This window comes from Aquila chrysaetos, chromosome 6 (assembly GCF_900496995.4).
Source record: "Aquila chrysaetos chrysaetos chromosome 6, bAquChr1.4, whole genome shotgun sequence".
NCBI lineage: Eukaryota > Metazoa > Chordata > Aves > Accipitriformes > Accipitridae > Aquila > Aquila chrysaetos.
Genome location: NC_044009.1, coordinates 8,308,713 through 8,333,374, shown reverse-complemented (window position 1 = coordinate 8,333,374; position 24,662 = coordinate 8,308,713). Strand labels below are relative to the sequence as shown.

Genomic DNA, 24,662 nt, shown 5'->3' with positions numbered 1-24,662 from the left:
CTTTGCCTCTTTCCTTGGGATTGGACTGTCATCGCCTGCATGGGACAAGGTCAGTCTCCTGCCACCTTTTTTTGGTGCTCTCTGGAGCTCCAGGCTTGCTCCTGAGGGTGCTCAGCTGCGGGTGCAGCCCCAGACTGAGTGCCAAGACCCAGAGCTGGCTTCTTAATCAGGATTTTTTTTAATCACGTTGTTAGACAGCTTTGCAAGCTGCATTCGCAGGAAACCATGTGGGTTTGCTCTTGCTGCAGAAGGTTATTCTGGCTGTGCAGTCCAGTAGATAACGTGCCACCATCCTTGTCCAATCATGCAGCATGGTGGAAAAGCAAGTGCTGGGAGCAGGCTTGGGAAGGGTTTTGGGTCTAGCAAAGGGTTTGCATGTCCAGCTGCCTACCTGGATGGCTCACGAAATACTGCCCTCAAAGAAAAACACCTACCTGATAGCTTGGAGAAGGTGTCTTTCCAGCTGCTGGGGAAGACGGTGAGAGGACAGGAATTTAGGCAGAAAAAAGGCTGCTGCAGTTTCTGTTACGTTTTGGCTCTCCGCTTGCTGCTTTGTGGTACTGCTTTTGTTTGCATTCCTGCAGCTGGGGAAAACCCCTTGCCAGTCCATGTGCTGTGGGTGGGAAAGCGGGTTTCGGAGCGCCTCTCGCCTTTCACATACAGCGAGCACCATGGTTAGGGAGCTGGAGGAATGCAAAGGATGCCCGACTCGGCTGTTTGCTTTTCTTTCGCCATGTTTGTCCTGCCAGGGAAATACCAAGCAGAACAAGAGAAATGAACTTGGTGTCAGAAAGCTGCTAGTCAAACATCTGTGGGCCAGATTTACGGAGGGGAGATGGAGACTCGATTGGGTTGTGGCCAGCTGTGAACAGGTCAGGAGACTGCATTTCAGTGAAGTTTTAGAAATACTGGAGAGCTTTCAAAGGAGCGCCACAAGAGTGATTAGGTTTGGAGCATGCCTTTACAGCATGCCTCCCCAGTGATTGTTTGTTGGCATCCCTTGCAACACAGCAGCTCTGCAAATGGGCCGGGAGAGCTTCACACTCTCTGAGAACCGCTGCAATTAGTAGGTTATAAAATTGTGCAAGGAATAGCCTTTCTCATACATGCCAGCGTGGGGTGTGGTGTATCACTGCAAAGAAAAAAATCAACTTGTGATTGATAAATGGCAATTAAATCCACCTTCTCCTCAGTGGGGATGAGGTGTGATTGTCAGGGGTGCAAACCCCGTCTTCCCCCTCCCCCCACCATGCAAACCAGCTCTCTGTTCCCTTTGGACAAATGCCCTTCTGCTCTGCTTTCTTCTCAAGTGTGTTTAACTCGCCAGCCTCAAGTGTTTGGACTCCGCAGGAGCTTTTGTAACCAGTTCACCAAAGCAGGTTTTGTCCCACACTGTCGCAACACCGGTGTTCAGACCCAGTTGGAGCTGCAGAGTGGTGTCGGTGAATGGCGGGGATGCCTTCTGCATGCTGACGGTGCTTATTTTGGCCGCAGGAATGTCTATAAATAGCCCAGGGTCAGGGCTTGAGGCATTCACCATGCCCCACAGGAGTCCTCCATCCAAGCCAGCCTCAACCCTTCCTTCTGGTTTTGGAGCACAGAGGAGACGAGGTGAAGAGCATGTCTCCAGAAAACCCAGAGATGAGCAGTGTTGCATTCAGTTAATGCTTTTTAACCTTATTGCTTGCCTCCTTCCTGATTTTTCCCTGGCTCCAGCCCGGCTCACTGCCCAGGTATGTCAGGGAGCTGCTTTGTGGATGCTTCATAAAGTTTGGTCACCACCTCCCAAACAGGTCCGTCTACCACACCACGATTAGGGAGAGGTTGGTTTCAAATTATTTGTTTGTGTTTTATAGCAATTTACAAGAGAGAGGTAAACACTCTGTATAAATGCTGTTTTTTCAGGGCAGTGCCACATCACTTCTGCCTGTGTGGCACGGTCAGGGTCGGATGCTGGGACTGTCCATAGTCTGTGCCTCTGCCCCAGGATGCTCGTGGTCGTAATTCCTACAGATTTCCAGCTAGGTGGATCTTGGAGCAAGCGGGCCTGTTTTGGGAAACGATGCAACTGGATTTTGTTCCCCAACTGGAAAAGCTATTTCACCGTACCTTTCCTCCATGTGCATCTTAACCCTTCTTCCCAAACCAGAAATGCCTTCCCATCAGCTTTTGCAAATCTCAGCCTTTCCCCAGGCTCACCGTAGGGATGACTCCGTCCAGGAGATCCTGAGGCTTGTTCGGTCTTGTTTCCTCCCTGGACACGTGGTAGTTCGGCAGGGATTCGCCTGGCCAATCTCTTTTTGGGGCTTGTTGTGCTCCAGCAAGCTGTGCACGTCCTTCGCTTGGGACTGTAAGCCATTGGCCGTGTTTATTTTGGAGGGATGCTGGAAATGGCACCGTCCCTTGACGCAGCACCGTACGGGGAACATGGTGGCACATCTTTGTCCATGCGGGTAGGAGCGAGTTTTTGGTACGCCTCCCTGTGACTGACAGCTCCTAAAATGCCGTGACTCGGAGTGCCCGAATCCAAATCCAAAACTGCTGAGTGTGTGTTTCCTGCTCGCAGGGTCCCACGTGCACAGGGCTGGCGTGACCCCATGACTCTGAGCAAAGCACAGTCACGCCAGCTCATCCTCTGGCTCCTGATGTTGCAGAGGGGCAAACTTGAGCCTTTTGGGGTAGGTTTGCTCTGGACATCGCTATGGGCCTGGGTTTTCCAGCAGCTTCCCCAGGAAGAGGCTGCAATGCAGGGGAAGCTGGTTTGCACAGAGCAGGAGGCTGCATGCTCCTTGCAGAGCAGCTAAAAGTAAGACCAAGCTTTAATACAACACAGGAAGAGTCCTTCAAAACCTAGATGCCTTCAGAGGGGCAAGATTTGGCTTTTCTAGGGAAGAGAAATCTGTTTATCAGAAATTCCCTGGTGCTTCTCCATGTTCGGAGATGTTGAGATGAGACAACCACTGTTTGCTAACAGTTTGTATTCTCTGATGACGGGAGCAGGTCGGTCCGTGTAGCAACAGAGAGGGTTAGGAGCTGTGAACTGGCTGCAGGAAGGACAGTAACAAAGATCCAAGTTATTTTTGGAGAAGGAAGGAAAGAAAAAAGAGGAAATGCTTCTATTTGCTCATCTCTTTCACTGCCCAGGCTTAGAGTCTCTCTGTCATGGGGAATTCTTCCAGTCAGTGGCACAGACAGGCTCCAAGTACCCTCCAAGATGACCTCCCTGAGCAGTGTGTGCAGAGCTGGCTGAGTGGCTCCTTGGTTTTAGTGGTAAGCTAATGTAGGGCCTGGTTATTTTTGTTTTCCCCTAGCTGTCCCCCACAGCTGCATTTTCTCAAGCCAGCACAGAGCCTGCAGAAACACCCAGGACAGGAACCCTCCTCCGAGGGTACCCCAGCTCTCTGCAGAGGCAACAGCCTGCTTGGGACAAGCCGGGAACTTCTGCCTTCAAATCCTGGCTCGCGCCCCATATGGCAGGGGCTTTGATTCCTGCCTCGGTTTCCCCCAAAACTGGATATTTTAGTGAGCTCCAGACAGCTCTTGGAGAGCAACCTCTGTGTCTCATCTGTCTATTGCTAGAAGGTTATGGCTCTAAATTATGACTTTGTTTCTTCCTCTAGTGTCCTCGCTGCAGGACTAAGCTTAAAACAGTGGCTGCAGGTAGCTTCTGAAATAGTTCTTGAATATTGGATTTTAGGGCATTCTTTTCCTTGCTTGGGTCTGGGCTGCCTATTAATAGTGTAGATCTTCTGAGACAGCTTCCTCCCAAAAATGGCTAAGAGCTGCTGAGCTGAAACACTTCGGGTCTCACCTGGGTGTCATGAAAAAGTCTGTGCATCGCTGGAGCACCCATGGGTGACTCTGCAAACAAAACCTTATTGTGTATTTCGTTCCCCAGGGGATTTACCTTCTCAACTAGACAGGACAGGGACCGGCTGAGCTGCGCTGTGCGATCGGATGAGGGAATTTGGCTGTGATTCTTCAGGCTCGGCAGTTCTTTCCCACGTAAGGGCTGGGACCTGCTCCATGCAGGAACATGCCTGGCTCTCCCGTCTTACCTAAGAGCTACAGTGAGAGTCAAGGTCTTCAAGCCAGGAGGGTGTTGGAGCTAGATATATTCATATTTTTAAGAGGGTTGTTGGGAACAGTTCCCCAGGGGCTGTGAGGTGTTCTCTGTCCCCCTTGATAACTTTTACATTGAGACTGGATGATTTTCTAAAGGAGCTTCTCTGGCTCTAGTAATAATTCAGGAGGAGAAACCAGTTTCTGGGAAGAGGTCAGACTCGACAGGCACAATGCTGTCAAGTTTTTGTCTTTTAAATCTACCGTCTGACTGGTGAGGTTTGGCAAAGACTTACTGTGTCACCAAAATAACGTACGTACGGGTGATGCGTTGTTGTAGCTCAGCTGAATTGTGCTTGCTTGTCACCAGCCAGAGCAAATAAATGTGGCATATACAGCTGAGATTACATCCTGGGTGAGTAATCTCCCTGCCTGAATGCCAAGTATGTGTGAGACGGGGACCTAAATAGATCTGTAAGCTCCAGGGGCAGGAGGAGACTGGTGGGTCAGCTGGGAAGGGATATAGGATTTGGGTGGTAGGGGATTTCTAGGATTTCTAGCAGGTTTTGCAGAAGCAGAAAAGCAATTTATGCTGTGTCGAGCCTCCGAGGGCTGCTGTCAGGAGAGCACAGGGCCAGCGCTGTCGTCAGAGCTAACTTTGCGGCTGTGAATGGGTTAACCGAGTATGAGTCAGGCTGTCCAGATCTTTGAGAAAGGGGCAGCTACATGAAGTGACAGGTTGTAGTGATGTAGCCTCCTCCCTGCCAAGGAGGCAAACGACTTGGAGATTAATTGAACTGCCTTTGTCTCATATGCACGTGCCTCCATCCCTATCTTCGCTGCCCTCTGCACCCTCCCAAGTCCCCGCTGCTGTGTGGCCAGGCAATCCTTACCAGCCTGTGTTTGAAAGTCTGGGGCAGTTCTCGGCTGCCTGGCATCAATACCCAGCATCGTGGTGGTTACTCGAGCTGCCTGTAACAAGAAAACCTCTGTCCCTTCCCGGGATGCTGAAACTGTGCTGAGATTTCACACAGATTTAGCACAGAGCACGCGTGCTGCAAGAATGAAGCTCCTGGACTCAGAGCATCTTTTATACCTGGAAGCAACGTCTCTCGCCAACCAGGGTTTCCCATGGGAAGACCCTGAGACCGAGGAGGGGACTTGTCCATGGCAGAGCCAGAAACGGAGCCCAGAACTCTGATTTATTTCTGTTCTGAATGGCTTTGCGATGGCTGCAGTGCTGCAGAGGAACCACCAAAACCCCACTGTAGTGTTGGCTGTAAAGGAGGAGGCGGCTGTGCAGCTCAGCCCACCTGCTCAACAAACAAGGAAGTTGGTTGTACAGCCGCGGCCATGCTGCTGGTATGTCTCTGAAAAGTGCACAAATCTTTGTGGGTGAGGTTCTCCCTATGAGTTACTGCCTTTAGGGTACTCTTGAAATCAATTGCTACACCCTGTAAGTAACCTGCATCAAGGTTTAGCAAGCTGAGAGATTAAAAAAAGCTATTTAATGCTGGCTGTGAGTGTTGGCATCTCCATCTGCCTCCTCAGTGGGCTGTAGAACGGGGTTTCAGCCATCCCATCTCTTCTTTTTGCAGCTGCAGAGCTACTTTGCTGCCTGTGAAGACGAGACGCCGGCCATCAGAAACCATGACAAGGTCCTGCAGCGGCTCTGTGAACATCTGGACCATGCTCTGCTCTATGGGTAAGCGTGGAGCCTGCCGCTGGGATGCTTTTCACTGTGCTTTGGCTAGCGTGTAGGCTCAGCATGGGGAAGCCATCTAGGCAGTAACTGGGATGGAGATAACAAAGCCTTTGCTTAGCCTTGCTCTGGCCTTCTTTCTTCTTCCAGCCTGCAAGATCTTTCCTCGGGCTACTGGGTGCTGGTCGTTCACTTCACCCGCCGGGAAGCCATCAAACAGATAGAAGTGCTTCAACACGTGGCCACCAACTTGGGACGCAGTGAGTATTTGCAGATGCTGCCCCGGCTCTGAGGGCAAACCTCGGTTTGGGGACATCTGGCAGGAGGCCCAGGAAGGTTGTACTGGCTGTATGTTCAAGGGCTGGGGCTGCAGGCAGATTGAGGGAACCAGCGGGCAGCTCCCCGTTGAATCCAGCTTGTCTTGGCCAAGGAGGTGGGAGTCCTGGCATGATGGCTCTGGAAATAATTGCATTGTGCCTCAGGATCAGGTGTTGGGGTCAGAGACATAGGCCTGCTTCTGCTGCTGTGAAACCAAAGCGATCTGCTGGGCTGTGCTCTTGGGAGAGGTTTCTGGCAGATGGGAGGCATCACCTCTCTCACCCCAGAACGTCTCACTGTAGCTGTCATTTGCCTGATGCTGCTTCTCCCCTGCTGCGAGTTGTCTGTAGCAGATGTTTGGGACCATCGAGGCCGTTTTTGACGCAGGATGGTGCCCAGAGACCTCCTCTCTGCCTGATTATCCCAACACCCTTCATCTCCCAAGTCCTGTACCGGTGAGAGTGGACCTGAGCACAGACTGCACCATCACCTGTCTCTGCACCGGAATTTGTGTAATATCTCAAATTGCACCTGTGCTGATTTACAGCGATTGTCCCTCCATCTTTCTTGTCTTCTGATCCCTGCTGGAAATGCTAGCAGGGCTCCCATCTCACTAGAGAGACACAGTTATGTGTCTGCTTCTCAACCTGGCTATCATGCAGTCTCTTATTCCCATTCCCACTCCAAATCATGAATCTGCCTCTTCATCTCCCGCTGGCATTTTTCCTTCCAGATTTCCCCAACGGTCAGTTGCTCCCTTGAAATGATACAAATGTGAATGAACAATCTGATGTGTTTTAACTGATTTCTGTTTATTTCTAGCCTTGCTTCGCTTCTCAGATATTTCCCCACAGATAAATCTCTCTGCTGCTTTATTTTCAGGCCGGGCATGGCTGTACCTAGCCCTCAACGAAAATTCCTTGGAGAGCTATTTGAGGCTGTTCCAGGAGAATCTAAGCCTGCTGCACAAGTACTATGTCAAGTGAGTACCCCAGCTCCTTCTCATTTGGGCACTGGTTGGCATCCCTTCTTGTCAGAAGCCAGCCCTAATTTGCCAGTGGGGAACAGTTGATCAGGGTCTGATTTTTCCTTGTGGGTTTTGCAGAGGTTTTACATGATTCATTTAAAGGTCCCAGATGTGGACGCAGTCATATATAAGAGGGCCTGCAAGCGTCTCCCCTAGTTACTGCTTTTACTCCCAGTCCCAGAGGTAGCCTTTATATTCTTCCATGTTTTTCAAGAAGCTGCTCAGCTCTTGTCCAGGGACCCAGCTCTGGTGGACGCCTGGAAATGTGGCTGTAGGTCAGTTTGTGGATAGCACGTAGTGGATGCCAGACTGCTCTTAGCCACACATATCTGCCCTTAAGGTCTGCCATTGCTCTTAGGACGCAAACAGCAGGCTCACAGCTCTGGGGCCATTTATACGGCAGCTCAGAGACACGCCACCAAGAAAACAGAGGGCGCTTGTAGCTGTTTCTTTTCTTTCCCACATCTCTAAAGCTCTTCTGTTTTATCCATGCTGCAGAAACGCCCTAGTTTGCAGTCATGATCATCTGACCTTGTTCTTAACACTGGTGTCTGGGCTGGAGTTCATCCGCTTTGACTTGGATCTGGTGAGTGCTTTATCTGTTTCTCTCGGCTCTGGGAGCGTGGGCATGTGGAGCAGGGGGAGTCCTGGGTGTCAGAGGTCCCACTGCTTGGTCCAGAGTGTACCTTCTTGTTGGTCTTCCTCTTGTTCAGCTGAAAATGTGAAGCTACCACTTTTAGGAAAGGCTTTAGGCTAGGGTCTTTGGAGACCCAGCAATGGGATTTATTCCTATTGCTCAGTTATTCCTCTGCACTCTTCAGAAGAGGAAGGAGGCAGGTGTGGGGAAGCCAGCTGCAGGGCAGATTGATGGGGGTATAGGAGCTGAGCTCTGTAAGTGTGGTACAAAATGCTGGCATCTCTCCAGGTAAACACAAAGCCACTCGCTAACCCTTGGTGTCGCAGTGGAGCCGCTGGGTTTCCTCTGAAAGGCGGCAGAAATGGACAGTCAGAGGACATTCAAGGACAGTCCCATCATTTTGACTGTGCTAATAACTGTGTGCAGTGACTCAGAGCCTGACTCACCCCATGCTCTCTTCTCTGCAGGATGCTCCTTACCTGGATCTGGCCCCGTACATGCCAGACTACTACAAACCTCAGTACCTGCTAGACTTTGAGGACCGCCTGCCCAGCTCCGTGCACGGCTCAGACAGCCTGTCGCTCAACTCCTTCAACTCGGTCACTTCCACCAACCTGGAATGGGATGACAGCGCCATCGCTCCATCCAGTGAAGGTCAGTGGTTTTTCGGAGATGGGTGCGGTCAGGGCTGTGTGTTCCCACATCCCCGTCGGCTGAGCTGCTGGACCGGACGAGGCGCCAAATGAGGTAGCAAATGATGGGCTGGAAAAGACCAAAGCAAGAGACCCAGCAGTTAGGCTGTAAGTCTCTGCTGTCTTGCCTTGGGAGGTGCTGGGATTTAAGCTGTGGACAGCCGCCTTGCCTTGGACTGGGAGAGAAGGACTTTCCCTGCTGGTTACCTCAGGCCACATTTCCATCCTGGGGGGTGTGTTTTAGCAAGAACTGGAGAAATCTCCCCATGGAGTGAAAGCCGTGCCCATATCTGAATGTGGCTTCCAGCTCAGAGCAGGTATGCAGCGCTGCAGAGGACCTTTTTTAACTGCTTATTTTGCAGTTCAGAGACCCACGTATGCTGGAGGTGGTGGGGAACAGTTTCCAGAGCCTTTTCTCCATGTCTGCAGTCTGAGGGAGAGGCAGCCAATGGTTTCAGATGTGCTGTTTTTTCATCTTTGTGCATCTGAACTTGAGCAGCCTGATAAGTTGTCATACTCGCCCCCTTACACCTATCAGAGAGGGCTGGATGTTGTTCCTGATGAACTGAGAAGACACGTACCTTGTGCCTGCCCCCTTAACCCACTTTAGGCTGGAGCGGGGAGCTCTTATCAGCACGAAGCATGTTCACATGAAGGATCAGCTCTGCTGCTGCTGTTCCTAATCCAAAATATGTTGGCCCTGTTCCTTTTTTGATGTCAGTTTGAACAAAACAAGATCAGGAGATTCTGGAATAGATGGGGTGATGCATGCCGTTAATTGGATGCAGTGAATTCAGGACTGAGTCCACATACAGATGGGTTCCCTCGGAGACAAGGGTCCACCAGTTGCCTTTTATATGCAAGATAGAAACTGCAGACATTAAAGATACTGAGAAGGAACAGCCTGGGATGGGCGTTAGCATCATTTCAGCAAAGCACAGCACCGTTTTGGTCTCACCCACGGCATCTGCACTCATGCTGTAAGCACGAAAGGGTTTGCTTTCGGGGTCTATGCCAAACCTCCAGCATCCCAGGTAAGTTGGAGACAGCACAAGGAGCCTAGCAATAAAAGTCACAGGAAGAAGCTTCTCTGTCCCCAGAGGTTTGGCATAAGCAGCCGTTTCAGTACTTGCTGCACCCCCTGGGCTTGTATTCCTGTTCCTCCCTCAGCAGAACACGTCTTGCTGCCAGCACGTCTCCTACCTGTCCCTATTGACTGGGCAAGAGGGGTCACTTGGGTTTGGCTACGCTCTCCAGCCCAACTGGTGGATGGAAGCTTAATGCTCAAGAGAAGCGGGCTTTGGAGTAGAGATCCAGGAGATTTTAGAGCTAGGTTTTGGTTTTGGTATCATCACAAGCTATTCCGTGTGTCCGGACAGCAGTTGTGATCTGTGTCTCAGTTTCCCCATGCATAGAGGGGTTTGGTGCTGATGTAGAAATGCCGTCCCCTGTTGTGGGACCAGGATGGTGAAGGTGGAGCCCAGGAGGGCAGGCATTGTCGCTGTTCCTCTGGCGTGGAGGAATTTAACTTCAATAACTATTTCACTGCTCGTCATTTCAACAGGAGCATCTCGCTACCCTGGGAGTGTAGGTGGAGCTGGGGATTTTAGGATCAGAGGACAAGTTTTTTCCTTTAATCAGACCCCTGGCTTTGCAAACATTAATGAGCCAAACATCACAGTATCTATGGGAGGTAAGTGTGAAGTGGGGAAGCTGAGGCACAGAGCAATTAAATTCGTTCACAAAGGGGATCCCTGATTAGGTACATGCCACCGACTGTTTTTCTGTTTAGCTTTCCATCAGCTTGCATAATGGGGCCTTCATCCTTCGCTGGTCCCGTTGTAGCTCCCATAACACAAACATCCAGCAGGAACAACCATTAGTGCAGCTGGTTTCCATTTGCATCCATGTTCCCTAACTATTTTCTCATGCGTTTCAGATACCAGTGGAAGATTGTTTTGTTTCTCTCCTTTCCCATATTCCTCCCCAAATCCCCTTCACACTCTCCCCTGTCGTCCCCCCCTCCCCACTACTTGTATTTCTAATCCTGAGTTTTATCCCTCGTTTTTGTAGATTATGATTTTGGAGATGTCTTTCCAGCAATGCAGACCATGCCCAGCAGAGACTGGGAAGGTGGGACATACTCATCTGTTACAACATTTTGTTTTTCTCTCTGCATTGCTGCCACCTGAAGCTTGCTGCATGCTTCCCAGTTCATTTCTTTAACAAGCAACCACCACATCTTGATGGAATTCGGTAGAGACAGAAAGGAGCAGAAAAGATATCCCCCAAGGTGGGAGGTTGTGTGTCTCATCTGTGAGACCACATGCAAAGCTTTCCCCAACTCCTGGTGTATGCAGGCACACTCACCTGGCTGTATATCCTGGAGCAGAGGGATGTTTTCCTGCCTCTGACGATGCCTTCGTGTCTCCTAAATGTGTCTGCCCCAGCGCTTGGCATAGCAGATGTGAGGCTGGAGTTCCGAGTGCTGTTCTGTGGCTGCTCGATACGTTATGGCCTGTGTTGATAAAGGAGCCTTTATAGCAGGTTACAAAAGAAAAGCTGCAAAATCGCCCCCGCCGTGAAGCTGGCAGGCAGGGATCAGCAGCCGTCCAAAATGAGCCTGACCGTGCCAGCTGACCTTACGCTGTAGATTTCCTCTTTGGGGTGAAGCACGCAGGGTGCTGATTGAAAAACCGATCCACCTTCATTGATTTCCTGAAAGCCCTGGAAAACAGCTGAATTAATTCTGCTTTCTTTAATTTTGGCCTTTTGCATGGATTAATTTGGGAGGTTTTGTTTTCCTTGGACCCTGCTCTCCTCTATCAAAACATCTCTCTTGAAGGCACAACATCCAGCACATGGCTGTGCTCAGTTTGGGTCACTACACTTCTTTTTTTTTTTTTTTTTATTTTACCACTTTTAAAACCAACTTGTCTGCTATGTCTGGCCTTTATGGTCAAAAGCCTATGCCCATTTTAGAGGAACTTGTTCTCCTTCCTCCACATGCAGTCCCTGTGCGTATCCTTTGCACTTCACGGGAGTAGGAGACCTCTCTGCTTTACCCCTGGAGGAAATACACCCATGTTCTGTCCTTTGCAGCTAAAAGCTGGATGGAGCCTTGGGTCTGAATTGCCTTGGCCAGCAGCACCTGAATATTTGGGGAAACTCTGCCTGAATTCCATGTGGATTGCTCTTGGGCTCTAACACGCTCCCTCTCATCTTCTTTCCTACCCCACGTGCAGAGATGCTCACAGAGATGATTTAACGTGTCCCCGAAGCTTGAGCGTACACCTAGAGGGTACAAACCACGTTTCCAAACCCAACACCCAGTGAGCAACTTAACCTTGGGTGTTGGGTGCAGGCTGGGAGAAGCCACAGGAGGCTGGGGGCAGATCTCTCCAGTTTTTGGAGGCTTGCACGGCTCCTGTGTGTGGGTCCTGGTTGCAAAGCGGTGCTGGTGTGATCCAGCAGTGCTCCAGGCTGGGTTACTGTGTGCTGAGCAAACCTCGGCTGTAGCAAAGTTTTCATCCTAACCCCCCCTGCCAGCTTAGCTTACTGTTGCATTTCTTGTCATTTGTACACAGAGCAAGAGGTTAAGAAATTTGGGAGAGTTCCCTGTTTTCAGCAAATGCATTTTGGGGTAAAATTCTGTATTTTGGACAGAGATTGTTTTGTCTCAACAGAACCAGCAGGGTTTAGGCAAAAGAAGTGACATTCATTTTGGTGATGCAGGCTAGAAGCCTGGGGCTGAAATAGCTTTTAAACATTTTATTTTCCCTTTAATGTAGACATTAAAAATCTACCCGATTTACTTCCCTTGATAGAGTTCACACTCTCCATGCTGCAGGGCAGGCGCTTCAGCAGGAACAAAGCAGCATTTTGAAATCGGCCGTCACAAAACTGCCTTTATTAGATTTTTTTTATAAGAGGTTTCATTTTCCTACTCAAAACCTACGCCCCCGAATCAGACTGCCAGGGTTGTGGTTTCCTTCAGAAGGGTCTCCCTGCCTAGCAAGAGGTTTCTAGCTGGCTTTGAAAATGAAGGGTGCTGGAGGAGAGAAGGGCATGGGTAACCTTCCTTTAACCATGACTTTGTGGACGGATAACTCTGAGCATGACTCCTGTAGCCCTTCTCCGTTGCTCCTTTTCCCTCTGAAGACTAACATGGGCCAAGCCAGTTGTGCCACAACCTGTCTGTGCAGCCTGCTGTCCTTGGACCCCAGTGAATGCTGTGTCCCCCCTCCACCAGACTTCCAGCCCACCATGTGTGTCTCGTGCAAGCAGAGAAAAGCAGCTGGCTCCATAAGGATCGCTGCTTTACGGGCTGGCTCTGTTTCTGCCCGTCTAGCTGAGCGAGCATCTTCCTAAGACCCAGTCACAGGGGAGAAGCAGCAGTATGGGGCTGCAGCCTCGTTAGCTCGCTGTCATCTTGCTAAGAAGCACTGTGGCCCCAAGACCCCTCAAGTTCCTTCCCAAGGACGCTACCTCTACTTCTTAATCCGGCTGCTGGCTCCTGGGTGACCAAGCTGCTATTTCCAGGCATCATCTAAATTGCAGTGGGTGCAAACTGCAGAACGATGCTGGGTTACGTGCTGGCCTCTCTGTCCCTCCTCGCAAAGAGCCTGCTGCCCGCAGCAATCTCTGAAGCTAAGCTGGTCCGACAGCGCTTTGCCGGTGCCCGGGTGGTGTCACTTGCGAGCAGTACAGTGACCATGTAGTGCCCCGAGCCCCCAGCACACAGCTTTGCTTGATTTGACTTGATCCAGGTGCCCGAGCTGACGTTAATCCCGCTTTTCCCTTCTTGTCTTTGCAGATGGAGACCTCACAGACACACTCAGCTGCCCGCACTCCACTGCCTCGGAGGCCAACGGCAGCAAGGCCTCCGTGAAAAGCCCAACGCAGCGCTACAACCCCTTCAATGAAGAGAAGGCCGATGTGCTGTCCTCCACCGAGACCACGCCGGTGCACTCAGCTTCCCAGGAGAAGGCAGAAGCCACCCCTGAAGGAACAGATCAGTCCGAGAGCTGCACAGAGCTGGAGGTCATCAGGTAGGGACAGAGCTGCCTGGCCTGGAAACATGCCCCTGAGTGTCATCTGTCACCAGAGGTTGATGATGTGCCACCCCTTGGTGTAGCCTTTATACAATCATGAGAGAGTGGTTTTATACCCCCAGACACCAACTGATGCTCTGTAGGTGTCAACAGAGCTGGTCCCTTGGGTCTGTAGTGCTACGGGCTGCCTCAACATAAACAACTTTGCCTGACAGTCTGTATCAGAGAGCTCAGAGGAAACCGTGAGCTTTTATTCGAAGCTTTCTCCAGCTGGTGGCAGGTTTGCAGCAACTCTGGGTCTCAGATCTTCTCTCACGTCCTTCCTCTTGTTTGTCAATGAGCTGCGGCTAAACCTGTTGAGGGAGATGCCTCCGCAGACCTGCTGGCCTGTGTTTGACTCCTTGCAGAGGAGATCCCCAGGGGTCCCTCGGAGCCCTTAACCCAGACAAAGAGCTCAAGGCTCCGTCTGCTCACACCCGGGGAGGGGGGACACCCCAAAACCAGCCCAGCAGGCCTGTGCTTTACTCTCGCACCCTGTTTTTCCTGGGAGGAGCAGAGGAGCTGGGTTATGTCACACCCAGCTCTCCAGCAGACATGAGGGAAGAGGAGCACTGCACTCCCTTCCCAAACAAGTGTGACCTGGCAGCAGTTTGGGTGCCATGGGAGGCCTGAACACTTCCGCAGCCGGCATCCTGGTGTGCCGTTCGGCTGGAGCGGGCTCCAGCCTGCATCTCCCTCTTCTGGCAGATGGGGACATGGCATTCCCACATGCTCTTGGAACCTTCTCCCTTCCCAGCATCTCGCTCTCAGACACGGATTTCTCCCACATCACTTTAGCTCCGCATCCATTTGTGATCCCCTTTGCAGCCAAAGGAAGCCCAAGATGCTGCATCCAGCAGCCGATGCCTCTTTTCTTTTTTGGATAGGTAGGAAACAGTGTCCATACCCTGCTTTTCTTGTGACGGCTGGCATGGAGACGGGGACTCTATGTGGCCGCACATTGAGCGATGTTCTTGATATAAGGATTTCTCCGCAATAGGAAAATTGCAAAGGAAGGTTGTTGGGAAAGGGTGGGACCCCTCTCTAGGGGGTTGCAGACCCCTCTGCAAGTCTAAGCAGGCACAGATGAGTGACATCTCTATTGGTCTCTCACCATGCAGGTTAGCCAAGAAGAAGAAAACGGGCAAGAAGAAGAAAGCGAAGCCCGAGGAGCCGGTGAACACCCCTGTGCCCATAGTGCCTGAAACCCAGCAGGCCAGTGGAGACAGTGGCGTGAACGGGCTGAGCGACAGAGAAGACCCGCAGAGGGACGATGGTCTTGCTGCCCCGGCTGGTGAACCAAGCCCAGGCGGGCAGGAGGAGGGTCGCGAGCGCTCCGCCCTCAGCCAGCTGGCTTTACGCATCCCTGAGATGAAGGACACGTCCATGGAGAGTGTGGGGCAGCCGCTGAGCAAGGTGATGGACAGACTCAACGGGCAGCTGGATCCCGGCGGCTGGAACGCCCCCCTCGAGCCTCCTGGGCAGTCCTTTCGGACTGGCACGCCAGGGGAGACCCCAGATGGATCGTCCTCTGGCGACTTTAGTGAGGGGATTTCAGCCCCCATGGACTTCTACCGATTTACCGTCGAGAGTCCAAACACTGCTGCACCAGGTGGTGGCCACCATGACGCTCCAGGGCCTGGCCAACCGCCACATGTTTCTGGTAGCCCTGAGGCTCCTGAAGAAGAAGAAAGCAGAGAGGGAGAAGCAGTTGGGGCAGTAGAGGAGTCTGGAGGGGCGAGTGATGAACCCCAAACTGACCAGACAGAAACTGCCAACCCCCAGGCTCTCCATGAGCCAAAGAAGGAGCAGCCCAGCCCTTCCCCAAGCAGCGCTGAGGACTCTGGTGTGGAAGAAGGGCAGGGCAGCCCTTCGGAGCTGACCCATCCCTCCGAGTTCAGGTGAGGCTGGGTTTGCTCAGCAGGGAGAGCACCTTCCAAACCATCTTGAGCTCAAGCCGGCACTTTTTCCTTTGTCCTCAGTTTGGGGGGCAAAGACCATCCTTTTCCAGGATGAAGATGAGGCACAAGGGGTCAGGAGGAGAAGGTCTTGGGGGGCCAACAGGTGCCCAAATCATGGACAAGTTCAATAAGGAAGGGGATTGCCCTTCCTGCACTCACCCAGCCCCGCATCTATGTCCATCCTTTACCGTCTCTCTTCACAGGGTGGATAACAACCATCTCCTCCTGCTGATGATCCACGTCTTTCGGGAGAATGAGGAGCAGTTGTTCAGGGTAAGGTGGTCACCATCGATCTCCCACGAAGGACCAGCTCTGTGCCCACATCAGCCACGGGCTGAGAGCTCTTTTCTCTCCACACAGATGATCCGAATGAGCACCGGGCACATGGAGGGGAACCTGCAGCTGATCTATGTCCTGCTGACAGATTGCTACGTGTACCTGATCCGGAAAGGTATCCCATCCCGACAGCCTCTAAGCTTAGCTGCAGGGAGGGAGGCTTGCTTGATCAGTGGCTTGTCCATAAATCAGGGCACCATAGCTCACTAACTTCACTGCCAGTTCTTCCCAGTTCCCTTGTGTCCCCTGGAGAGGTGGCAGTCACAGTAGGGAGGTCAGGTTGACTTGTCCCCCAAGAAGCCCTGGGACACGTGCCCCGCAGCTCCGTGCTGCTTAGGACACAGCATGGTTTGCAGGTCTGTGGCTGCTGCTGTGCAGCAGCCTGGATCTGGGCAGCGCTGAGGTCCTTTGCCACCCTTCATGTGGCTCTTTGTGTCTGTGCCCAGGGGCAGCGGAGAAGCCATACATGGTGGAGGAGGCAGTTTCCTATAATGAGCTGGACTACATTTCGGTGAGTGCAGCCCGGGTCAGGTCAGCCCTCCTGGGAGGAGTAGGAGGTGAGTTTGGGGGTTGGTCCTCACCCCTCCAGCCGCAGGGGTGTCAGGAGCATCATGGTGGGGTGTTTTTGTGGGGCGCTCTGTCCACAGGGAGCGGTTTGACCACTGAATCTTTGAGACTAGGAGAGTTAGAAGTGACCCCCCCCTCAAATGCCACTTCTGCAGGTGCCCAGCTTGCTTGTATCTTCACATGGGCAGCAGAGCGACCGCTGACCTTCTCTTCCCGGGCCAGAAGCCAGGTTCAGCCCTGCTTCGCCACCCCTCGTCCCCCACCTGGTTTTCTTAACTACCAGCTTCCTTAACTACCCTCTGTGGCACAGGTTGGGCTGGATCAGCAAACGGTGACTCTGGTGTGCACCAATCGGAGGAAACAGTTCCTGCTGGACACCGCGGACGTGGCTCTCACCGAGTAAGCAGGGACTGGGTGGCAAATCGTGGCGCTTTCCTCCTGGGTTGCGGGACCTCTGGCCAGCACCTTGGACTCCCAGAGTGACTTGGGGAGTGCAAGAGACTCCAGTGACAGCTCTTCACAACCAAGTCCTGCCACCAGTGGGGGTTTGGGCTTTGGTCTGATGCCACTGGCTAAACCCTGCAGGCAGCTGGAAATGCCTTGAGCATGGATAAGTCCAAAGTATCTTCCCTGGATATACACAGCAGTCACCCCATCCCTCGGGCTGACAGCCTCAGGGCTCTGAGCAATGCATACTACGTGTCCTTTGTGTCATTTGGGATGAGTAGGGATAAGGTCTTGAGTTTCAAGGCACGTCCCGGGTCTCTGTGTGTTGTCAGCTCAGGGAGGTGACCTCATTAGGGCCTGGATGGTCATACTGGGATCTGTGTTGGGATGGGTGTCCATCTCGCAGTCTCACCGTCTCCTTCCTGGAGCTCAGACTTAGCAAATCCCGTCACCTTTGGTTTGTAGGTTGATTTTGAGACCCTCTGGTCTTCCAGACCAGAGGCCCACATTGAAGGGAAGCCCCTTCAGCATCAGAGCACATGAGGGAGATGAGGGGCTGTTTGCCCCAGCCTCATCAGAGATCTCTGTCTCCCTCTCAGGTTCTTCCTGGTCTCCTTGAAGTCAGCCATGATCAAAGGGTGCCGGGAGCCGCCGTACCCCAGTATCCTCACAGATGCCACCATGGAGAAACTGGCACTCGCAAAGTTCGTGGCACAGGAGTCCAAGTGCGAGGTGAGTTTGGATACCGCGGCCATCGCTACACGTGGCGGAGGCTCACGGGAGACGCCCTCCCTTTGACCACTCTGCCTGATTCTTGCAGGCCTGCGACGTGGTTGTGCGCTTCTATGGCCTCGTTCACTGGGAAGACCCCATGGACGAGGCGCTGGGACCCACCAACAATAGCTACACCTCCACCGAAAACGCGATCACCAAGGATGGCATCCTGCACTACAAGGCGGGGACCTCCTACCTGGGCAAGGAGCAGTGGAAGACCTGCTTTGTGGTGCTCAGGTGGGCAATGGGGCTGTGGGTCGGGACTGGGGTCAGCCAGGGCTCGTCGGAGAAGGTGCTGGGACCAGTTTGCTGCCCAAGAGATGCTTGGGAGATGGAGAGAACCCATCTTGTCACCTGGGAGGCTAAAGCTACCAGTTGTGGCTGCCCAGCAGCAGGAACATAACCCCACGGGGCTGCGTGGGTGGAGGGCAGGGCAGGAGTGGCTGTTTGTGCGGACCGAAGGCAGAGGGTGTTTGTGTGGTTGCTGGAGCCGAGCTGACTCCAGTTACCACCTCTTTCATCTTCCCAAATGGCAGCAATGGCATCTTGTACCAGTACCCAGACCGCACGGACGTCACCCCTCTGCTCTCCATCAACATGGGGTAAGTGGCTGGTAGGATGCGGTAGGATGGGTAGGATCCCCCAGATTTGGTGGGGATCTGAGGATCAGGAGCTCCTTGGGATGTTCAGGGAGGTGTTTCGGGGCAAAGCATGATTTAGTCCATGCTGCAGGACTCCCTGCTTGCTCCTGGCTGGGTACAGATGCCTATTTGCTTTGGCTCTGATCCGTGTAGCTGGACATGGATGGGCTCATTTCCTCCTGGTTTTTGCATGCCAAGCCCACCCTTTGATGGGGAATTTGCCTCTGAAGGGCTGACGTACCCCTCCAAGAGCCATGCTGGGCAACCTCCACAAACCCTCCATGCTCAATTCCGGCTCTACCATGGTGTACAGAGATGGAGGCCATCCTCGGAGCAACTGCAAGGGATGTCACGGATGGGAACAAGCGCTTGTGGGGAAAAGGAGTGACATGCAGTGCAGGGAGGGCAGACGGAGGCTGTTTTCAGGCTAGCGCTGGCCAGTCTGTCCCGCTGATCTCCATCCTCCCCCCTCTTTCCCAGCGGCGAGCAGTGTGGGGGATGCCGGCGCTCCAACACCACCGACCGGCCCCACTCCTTCCAGGTGATCCTGACAGACCGGCCCTCCCTGGAGCTGAGCGCCGAGAACGAGGAAGACATGGCGGACTGGATGCAGTACTTCTGCCAGGCTGTCTCCAAAGGGGTGAGCCAGGGACAGGCCCCCCAGGCATGGGTGCATCGACCCCCTCCTTCGCCTGGAGCCCCTGTGGGGCACAGCCCAGCCGGCACAGAGCTGCCGAAGGGAGCGGGGATGTCTGGCAGGGATGGAGCAGGCAGTTTTCTCCTGGGCCAAGAGGGCTTCCCCGTGGGGCACCCCATGGGGATGGGGCTCCTTCATGCCAGATTTTAACCCCCCCTTGCCCTCTCCATGCAGGTGATCCCGCAGGGTGTCGCCCCTACACCTTGCGTCCCTTGCTGCCTTGTGCTGACGGACGAGAAGGCTTTCACCTGCCACGAGGACTGCCAGACAAGCTTCTTCCGCTCACTGGGCACCGTGGAGCTGACGGACATCACTGCCATCTCCACGGAGGCCGGCAAGGAATACTGTATCTTGGTAAGCGTGGTGCTTCGGGACCAGCCGGCCCGGGGCTGGATGAAGACTGCAATGGTAATGCCCGGCCTCTCTCTTGGTGTTTAGGAGTTTGCTCAGGACAGCAAGCAGTTCCTGCCCCCCTGGGTCCTCTATTTTAGTTGCACTACAGAACTGGAGAGGTTCCTCTCGGCGCTGAACACCGCATGGAGGAACATCTACCAGGTGAGCGTGCAAGGCTGTGTCACACCTTTCCTCTGGTCAGGAAAGGCGAACGGGGCCCTCCAAGGAAGGCGTGGGTGAATTTTTCCCAATTTTCCCACAAAGGGCAGGAGAGCGATGGAGCTCCTCTGTGTCCATATAACTGTGGGATGTGGGATTCAGAGCTTGAGTCCCCTGGCAAGGCTGGCCATGAGCATCCAGGGTGGGTGAGGGGAGTGGGGAGGAACCTGGGTCAGCCCCATCCCCCTTCATCACCTGTATTTATGACACAGGCGATTTGCGCGTCTGGTTTTGAGGTGGTTTTACAACAAGGGGGAGAAGCGGCTGTGGTTCGTTCCCCTCCGGACTGCCCCACACGTGTGTGTATGTGTTTCAGGTCGACCTCCTGCACAAGGCCATTCTGGACGCCGCCATCAAGAAGAAATGCGAAGACGCTCAGAGCCTCATCGACAGCGCCTGGCAGCGCAGCGACAGCCTCTGCCGCGGGCGAGCGGAGCGGGACCCCTGGTGTTAACCCTAGCTGGGAGGGGGGAGGATGACTGATGGGGGCCCATTTTTGGAGAACAGGACCCGTATCTGGCTGCCCCGCAGCCAGCTGGCACCCCAAACCCTCCTGCCATCGCTCAGTCCCCACCAAGGAACGTGCCTGCGGGCGTGGACCCCGCACCCCATCCCCCACCATGCTCTCCACCGAGTCGGGGACGTCCAGCGCGTTTGGGGAGCCACCGGATGCTTCACCACGCTGGAGGCGATGCCAAGCTCAGCCGCTTCCCTTGCACAGCCATGCAGGCGAGCCTGCGCCCTCCTCGTCATCCAGCTGCCACGGGGCAAAATAATTTGCCTTTCATGGAATAATATCCCACTAGTAGTGAGGGAGAGGGTGGGAGCGGGGTGCGCTGAGGATGAGCATCCCCCTGTCGTGGCAGGGAGCGGGACTGAGGACTTGTTCATTTTAGAACAGGGTAGGGACGCGGAGGTGGCGAGATGGGAACACTAAATCGCTGCTGTGCATGTTTTCTCCTTGCTAATACAATCACCGAGTACGACACTGCTTCTCCTCCTCCTTCTCCTGGCGTTTCCCAGGGCTACGCGCCTCCGGACATCACAAAACCATTCCCTAGCCTGCAGCCTGTCGATGAGATTTGAGGCTAAGGAAGAAGGACCGGGGCCAAAAATTTGGCCTTAAATACCCCAGCACGGTTTTAGGACATCTCGGAAGCTGGTTTGAGGTTTGGACGCTGGCCCCATGTGCTGGGGGAGAGAAGAGATCGAGTCCGATGTTCTTCAGGTGTCCTAAGGGACGTTGTCACATAGCTGCCACTGACCGTGTCCCCATCTTCTCGGCTCACTGCGTCCGAGGCCAGCGAGGACTCGTCGCCACTTGCCCTCTACAGCGAGCCCTTTGGGGCACAACCCCAGCTTTTAAATAATAATCCGGAGACCTTCTCATGTAATATATGTTCACGGGGCCTTTTTCTGGGAGGAAACGTGCGTGACTGAATGTATATGTATATACATCTGCTTCCTTTCCCCCTCCCCAAATAAATATTCATTGGTAACTCAAGATTTGGCCCTACAACAAATTCCCGTGCTGGGGGCTGCTGTTCTTCCTCCCCCTCCGTGATGTTGGAGCCCGCAGCTCCGCTGTGGGGCAGAGAGAAGGAGATACCTAGGCTGGAGAGAAGAGGGAGGAGAGAAGGGGAGGACGTGCACCCCGGCTCCTCGCTGAACCCCAGCAGCATTAACCCTGCAGTGGGGCACGTTCATGGCTTCAACCGTGAATTATCTGAATTATCTGTCCCGACGCTCTGGCCCCATTTATCCCTGGATCCTGGAGATATTCCCAGTCTAGACAAGGAGTAAACAACCACAGGGCCAGCCCCCAGCGTCACCCACCTTCCCCATTAACCCTCCCTTGCCTTTGGGGATCAAAGGGGGGTGATTTTGGGGGGATATTGGGGATGGGGCAGCCATGGGGGGGGGGAGTTGGGGACTTTGGGGGTTCCCCCCTCCCCCCCAGTAATCACTGAAGTGGCTTGGCCATGGCTATGCTGTGATGTAAACCTGGGGCCCAAGGGGTCACTGTGCAACCCTAAAAATAGGAATCCATGGGGGAGGTGGACAGTGAGACCCCCCACCCTCTCCCCCACAGCTTTTTGGCCTGGGAAACTCCAATTTCAAAACATTTTGGTAACTCCGGCGAGGGGCTGGCACTGGGAGAGGAGGATGACACACCCCCCGAAACCCCTCAAACCGCAGTCAAAAGTGCAAGGAGTTGACCAGTCCTTATACCTCCACCTCTCCCTGGGGTTTGTCCAGCTGTCTGCGGAGGGGGGGCTCATGGCTGTGTGTGCCCCCCAAAACCATCCTTCCTCAGCTTTTATTTCCCTTTTATCATGCCTTTTTTTTTTTTTTTTTTTTTTCAGAAACAGCCCTTTTTTTTCCCTATTTGCGCCGGGGCACCACCAAGTCACGTGAGACAAGGACGCCCGGCCAGGATTTGGCTGCCAGGCTTGCGTCGGTGCTGGGGTGGGGTGGGGGAACGCACCCCCAGGCCTGACCTTTGCCCCATATCCCTTCCCCAAATTTGGGGGTGGCTTTGGATTTGGGGGGGGGGGGGTTGGTTTGCAGGAGGCGGTGTTCGCTCTCCCCCCCCCCCCCCCCCCCTATTTTTCCCTGCAGTGGGGGGGGGGGGGGGGGGGGGGAGGTGGAGCCTGGGGCCATCCCCACAAGCAGGTGCCGCATGGCGGCCGGTACCGGGGCCCTCGCACCCTTCCCCGGGCCCCCCTCCACCTCCCTGCATGAATTCCCTTATCCCCCCCAAAGCAGAGCCCGCGTCGCACGAGGTTCCCCAGCCGGGGGGGTACCGCCGGCTATCGATTTGGTGCTGGGAGCGACGGCCGGTTGCTTGGCCTGCGTCCTCACCAACCCGTTGGAGGTGGTCAAGACGCGGCTACAGCTGCAGGGCGAATTGCAGCCCCCCGGTACCTACCCCCGACCCTACCGAGGGGTGCTGCGGGCGGTGGGGGCCGTGTGCCGGGCCGATGGGCTACGGGGACTGCAGAAGGGTCTGGCCGCCGGCCTCCTTTATCAGGGGCTGATGAACGGCGTCCGGTTTTATTGCTATTCCCACGCCGAGGACGCCGGCTGGACCGGGTATCCCGGTGGTACGGTGGCCGCCGGGGCCGTGGCCGGGGCGGTGGGAGCCTTCGTGGGCAGCCCCGCGTACCTGGTGAGTGCCGCTCTGCCCCAGAAGCCCTCACATTGGGGCGCGGGGGGGGGGGGGGGGGGGCATTGTGGAGGACACCCCCCCCCCTTCCAGAAGCTTTGGCTGCATCCTATAAATGCTGGCTCGGTGCATCCCTTCTCCCCCTGCTTTGCTTTGCTTCACCTTCAAAAATGGGGGGCTGCTTTGTGCATGCTCTTTGCCAACCACCACCCCCTTCTCCCCCACCCAACCACCCCCCCCGGAAACCTGAGCAGAGAAGCCCCACATATGGAAATTGGGGTGGTTTTCCCCCCTTTTTGGGGGGGTGTCTCCTGGTTTTGGGAGTGCAGAGCTCAAAGTGGGGGGCTGCAGCGGATGTTTGGGGGGGGGCCTTTGCCCCAGGGCACGGGGGGGGGGGGGGAGAAAAAAAATAGGGTTCAAAGTCTGAAAGCACCGTTTGGCAACACATCTGGGCACCCCACATCTGCCGGAGAGGCTCAAAACACCCCCAAAAGCTGCTAAGAAGAGATGGGGAATCACAGCCCGTCCCAGGGGGGGCTTGAGGGGGTTTCATCACCTGGCGTTGTCTCCCCCCCAGGTCAAGACCCACCTCCAAGCCCAGACGCTGGCAGCTGTGGCCGTGGGCCACCAGCACAACCATGAGGTGAGGGGGGACGGAGGGGTGGACAGGATGACACGATTCAGTGGCACCTTGGCTGCGCAGGCGCCGGGACCCAGCAGGGACGATGCTATTTTGGCCACCGGGTATTTAAAGCTGCTGTTTGGCAGCTCGGCCCTGTATAGATGCTATAAATAACGGCGCAAGGATGGGGAGGGGGTGACAGGGACACGGAGATGTGCCACTGAATTCTGACACCCCTCAGGACTGGTGTCACCTGGCCAGAGCCACGGTGGCTTCGTGCCACCCACGAGCAACGGGGTTTTGCATGCTGGGGTGGGAAATTTTGCCGGGGTGGGATGCACCATTGCCGTTTTTTCCCAAATTTCCTCTTTTCCCCCAGAGCATCTCCGGCGCTTTCAAGAGCATCTACAAGCAGCACGGGGTGGCGGGGCTGTGGCGGGGGGTGACCGGCGCCGTGCCCCGCGTGGCCGTGGGCTCGGCTGCGCAGCTCGCCACCTTCACCTCTGCCAAGGACTGGGTCTGCGAGCGCCAGGTGAGGAGGAACGTGCGCTGGATCCAGTCGCCGTCAGCCCCTCTCACTCCCCTTTTTTTTGGGGGGGGGGTAAGAGCTGATGACCAGCGTTTCCCGCAGTGGTTCAGGGAGGGCAGCTGGGCTGCGGTGCTGGCAGGGGGCATGGTGAGCGGTGTGGCCGTGGCGGTGACGATGACGCCCTTCGACGTGGTCAGCACCCGTCTCTACAACCAGCCGGTGGACGCTGACGGCACGGTAAGGCCATTTGGCAAAAGACGGGGAGCTGGGGGACACGGCTTTTCCTGGGATTTCATCCGACAGGGGTGCGCAGCCGGCTCCTCTCTCCCCAGGGCAAGCTCTACAGGGGTTTTTTGGATTGCATCCTGCAAATCTCCAGCAAAGAGGGGCTGCTGGGCTTGTACAAGGGCATCGGCGCCGTCTACCTCCGCCTTGGCCCCCACACCGTCCTCAGTCTCTTCTTTTGGGATGAACTCAGGAAGATGGTGCAGCACCAGCAGCCCCCGGGGCCATAGGACAGGCTCCCAGCCCCACTGTGGACACTAATAAAGGGGTTTTTCTATTTTTGGCGTCGTTTCAGGGTCTTTGGGGTGGTATAAATGGGGGGGGAAAGCTTCGTGCCCTGCAAAGCCAGGACCTGAAATGCTGTGATGCATTGGGCTGGAGAGGATAATGGCGGTGCCGGGGTGGGGGGAGATTAAAGATGCTGGTAGTCCCCAAGCCCCACCATGTGAATCCCATCACCGCATCCCTCTCCCCACCCTAATTTTCCTCTC

The 24,662-nt window shown here is 54.5% G+C and overlaps 2 protein-coding genes across 5 annotated transcripts in view; both read left to right on the top strand.

Annotated features, from left to right (window-relative positions):
* Positions 1–21,070, top strand: part of PLEKHM2 (pleckstrin homology and RUN domain containing M2) — a 28,143-nt gene extending 7,073 nt beyond the window's left edge. Inside the window, exons 2-21 of one of the 3 annotated variants that reach the window (XM_030016592.2) lie at positions 5,661–5,767; positions 5,915–6,024; positions 6,965–7,064; positions 7,608–7,695; positions 8,214–8,400; positions 10,003–10,131; positions 10,512–10,571; positions 13,255–13,489; positions 14,653–15,432; positions 15,696–15,765; positions 15,853–15,943; positions 16,275–16,339; positions 16,706–16,794; positions 17,442–17,574; positions 17,663–17,853; positions 18,153–18,218; positions 18,738–18,897; positions 19,129–19,308; positions 19,393–19,509; positions 19,883–21,070. In XM_030016592.2, the coding sequence (XP_029872452.2) occupies positions 5,661–5,767; positions 5,915–6,024; positions 6,965–7,064; positions 7,608–7,695; positions 8,214–8,400; positions 10,003–10,131; positions 10,512–10,571; positions 13,255–13,489; positions 14,653–15,432; positions 15,696–15,765; positions 15,853–15,943; positions 16,275–16,339; positions 16,706–16,794; positions 17,442–17,574; positions 17,663–17,853; positions 18,153–18,218; positions 18,738–18,897; positions 19,129–19,308; positions 19,393–19,509; positions 19,883–20,020 (3,096 nt within the window). In that variant the 3' untranslated portion in view covers positions 20,021–21,070. The remainder of the gene's footprint in view (positions 1–5,660; positions 5,768–5,914; positions 6,025–6,964; positions 7,065–7,607; positions 7,696–8,213; positions 8,401–10,002; positions 10,132–10,511; positions 10,572–13,254; positions 13,490–14,652; positions 15,433–15,695; positions 15,766–15,852; positions 15,944–16,274; positions 16,340–16,705; positions 16,795–17,441; positions 17,575–17,662; positions 17,854–18,152; positions 18,219–18,737; positions 18,898–19,128; positions 19,309–19,392; positions 19,510–19,882) is intronic. The other 2 variants (XM_030016589.2, XM_041124029.1) reach the window with 2 other exon arrangements.
* Positions 21,071–21,771: 701 nt separating this feature from the next.
* On the top strand, positions 21,772–24,448 carry SLC25A34 (solute carrier family 25 member 34). 2 transcript variants are annotated; one of them, XM_041124034.1, is made up of 5 exons: positions 21,772–22,738; positions 23,313–23,378; positions 23,737–23,889; positions 23,989–24,123; positions 24,200–24,448. In XM_041124034.1, exons 1-5 carry the CDS (start codon positions 22,250–22,252, stop codon positions 24,356–24,358), a joined length of 1,002 nt encoding a protein of 333 aa, XP_040979968.1. In that variant the 5' UTR covers positions 21,772–22,249; the 3' UTR covers positions 24,359–24,448. The 2 variants fall into 2 exon arrangements, with proteins under 2 accessions (XP_040979968.1, XP_040979967.1); XM_041124033.1 differs by having other exon boundaries at positions 21,906–22,738; positions 24,219–24,448.
* Positions 24,449–24,662: the final 214 nt, after the last annotated feature.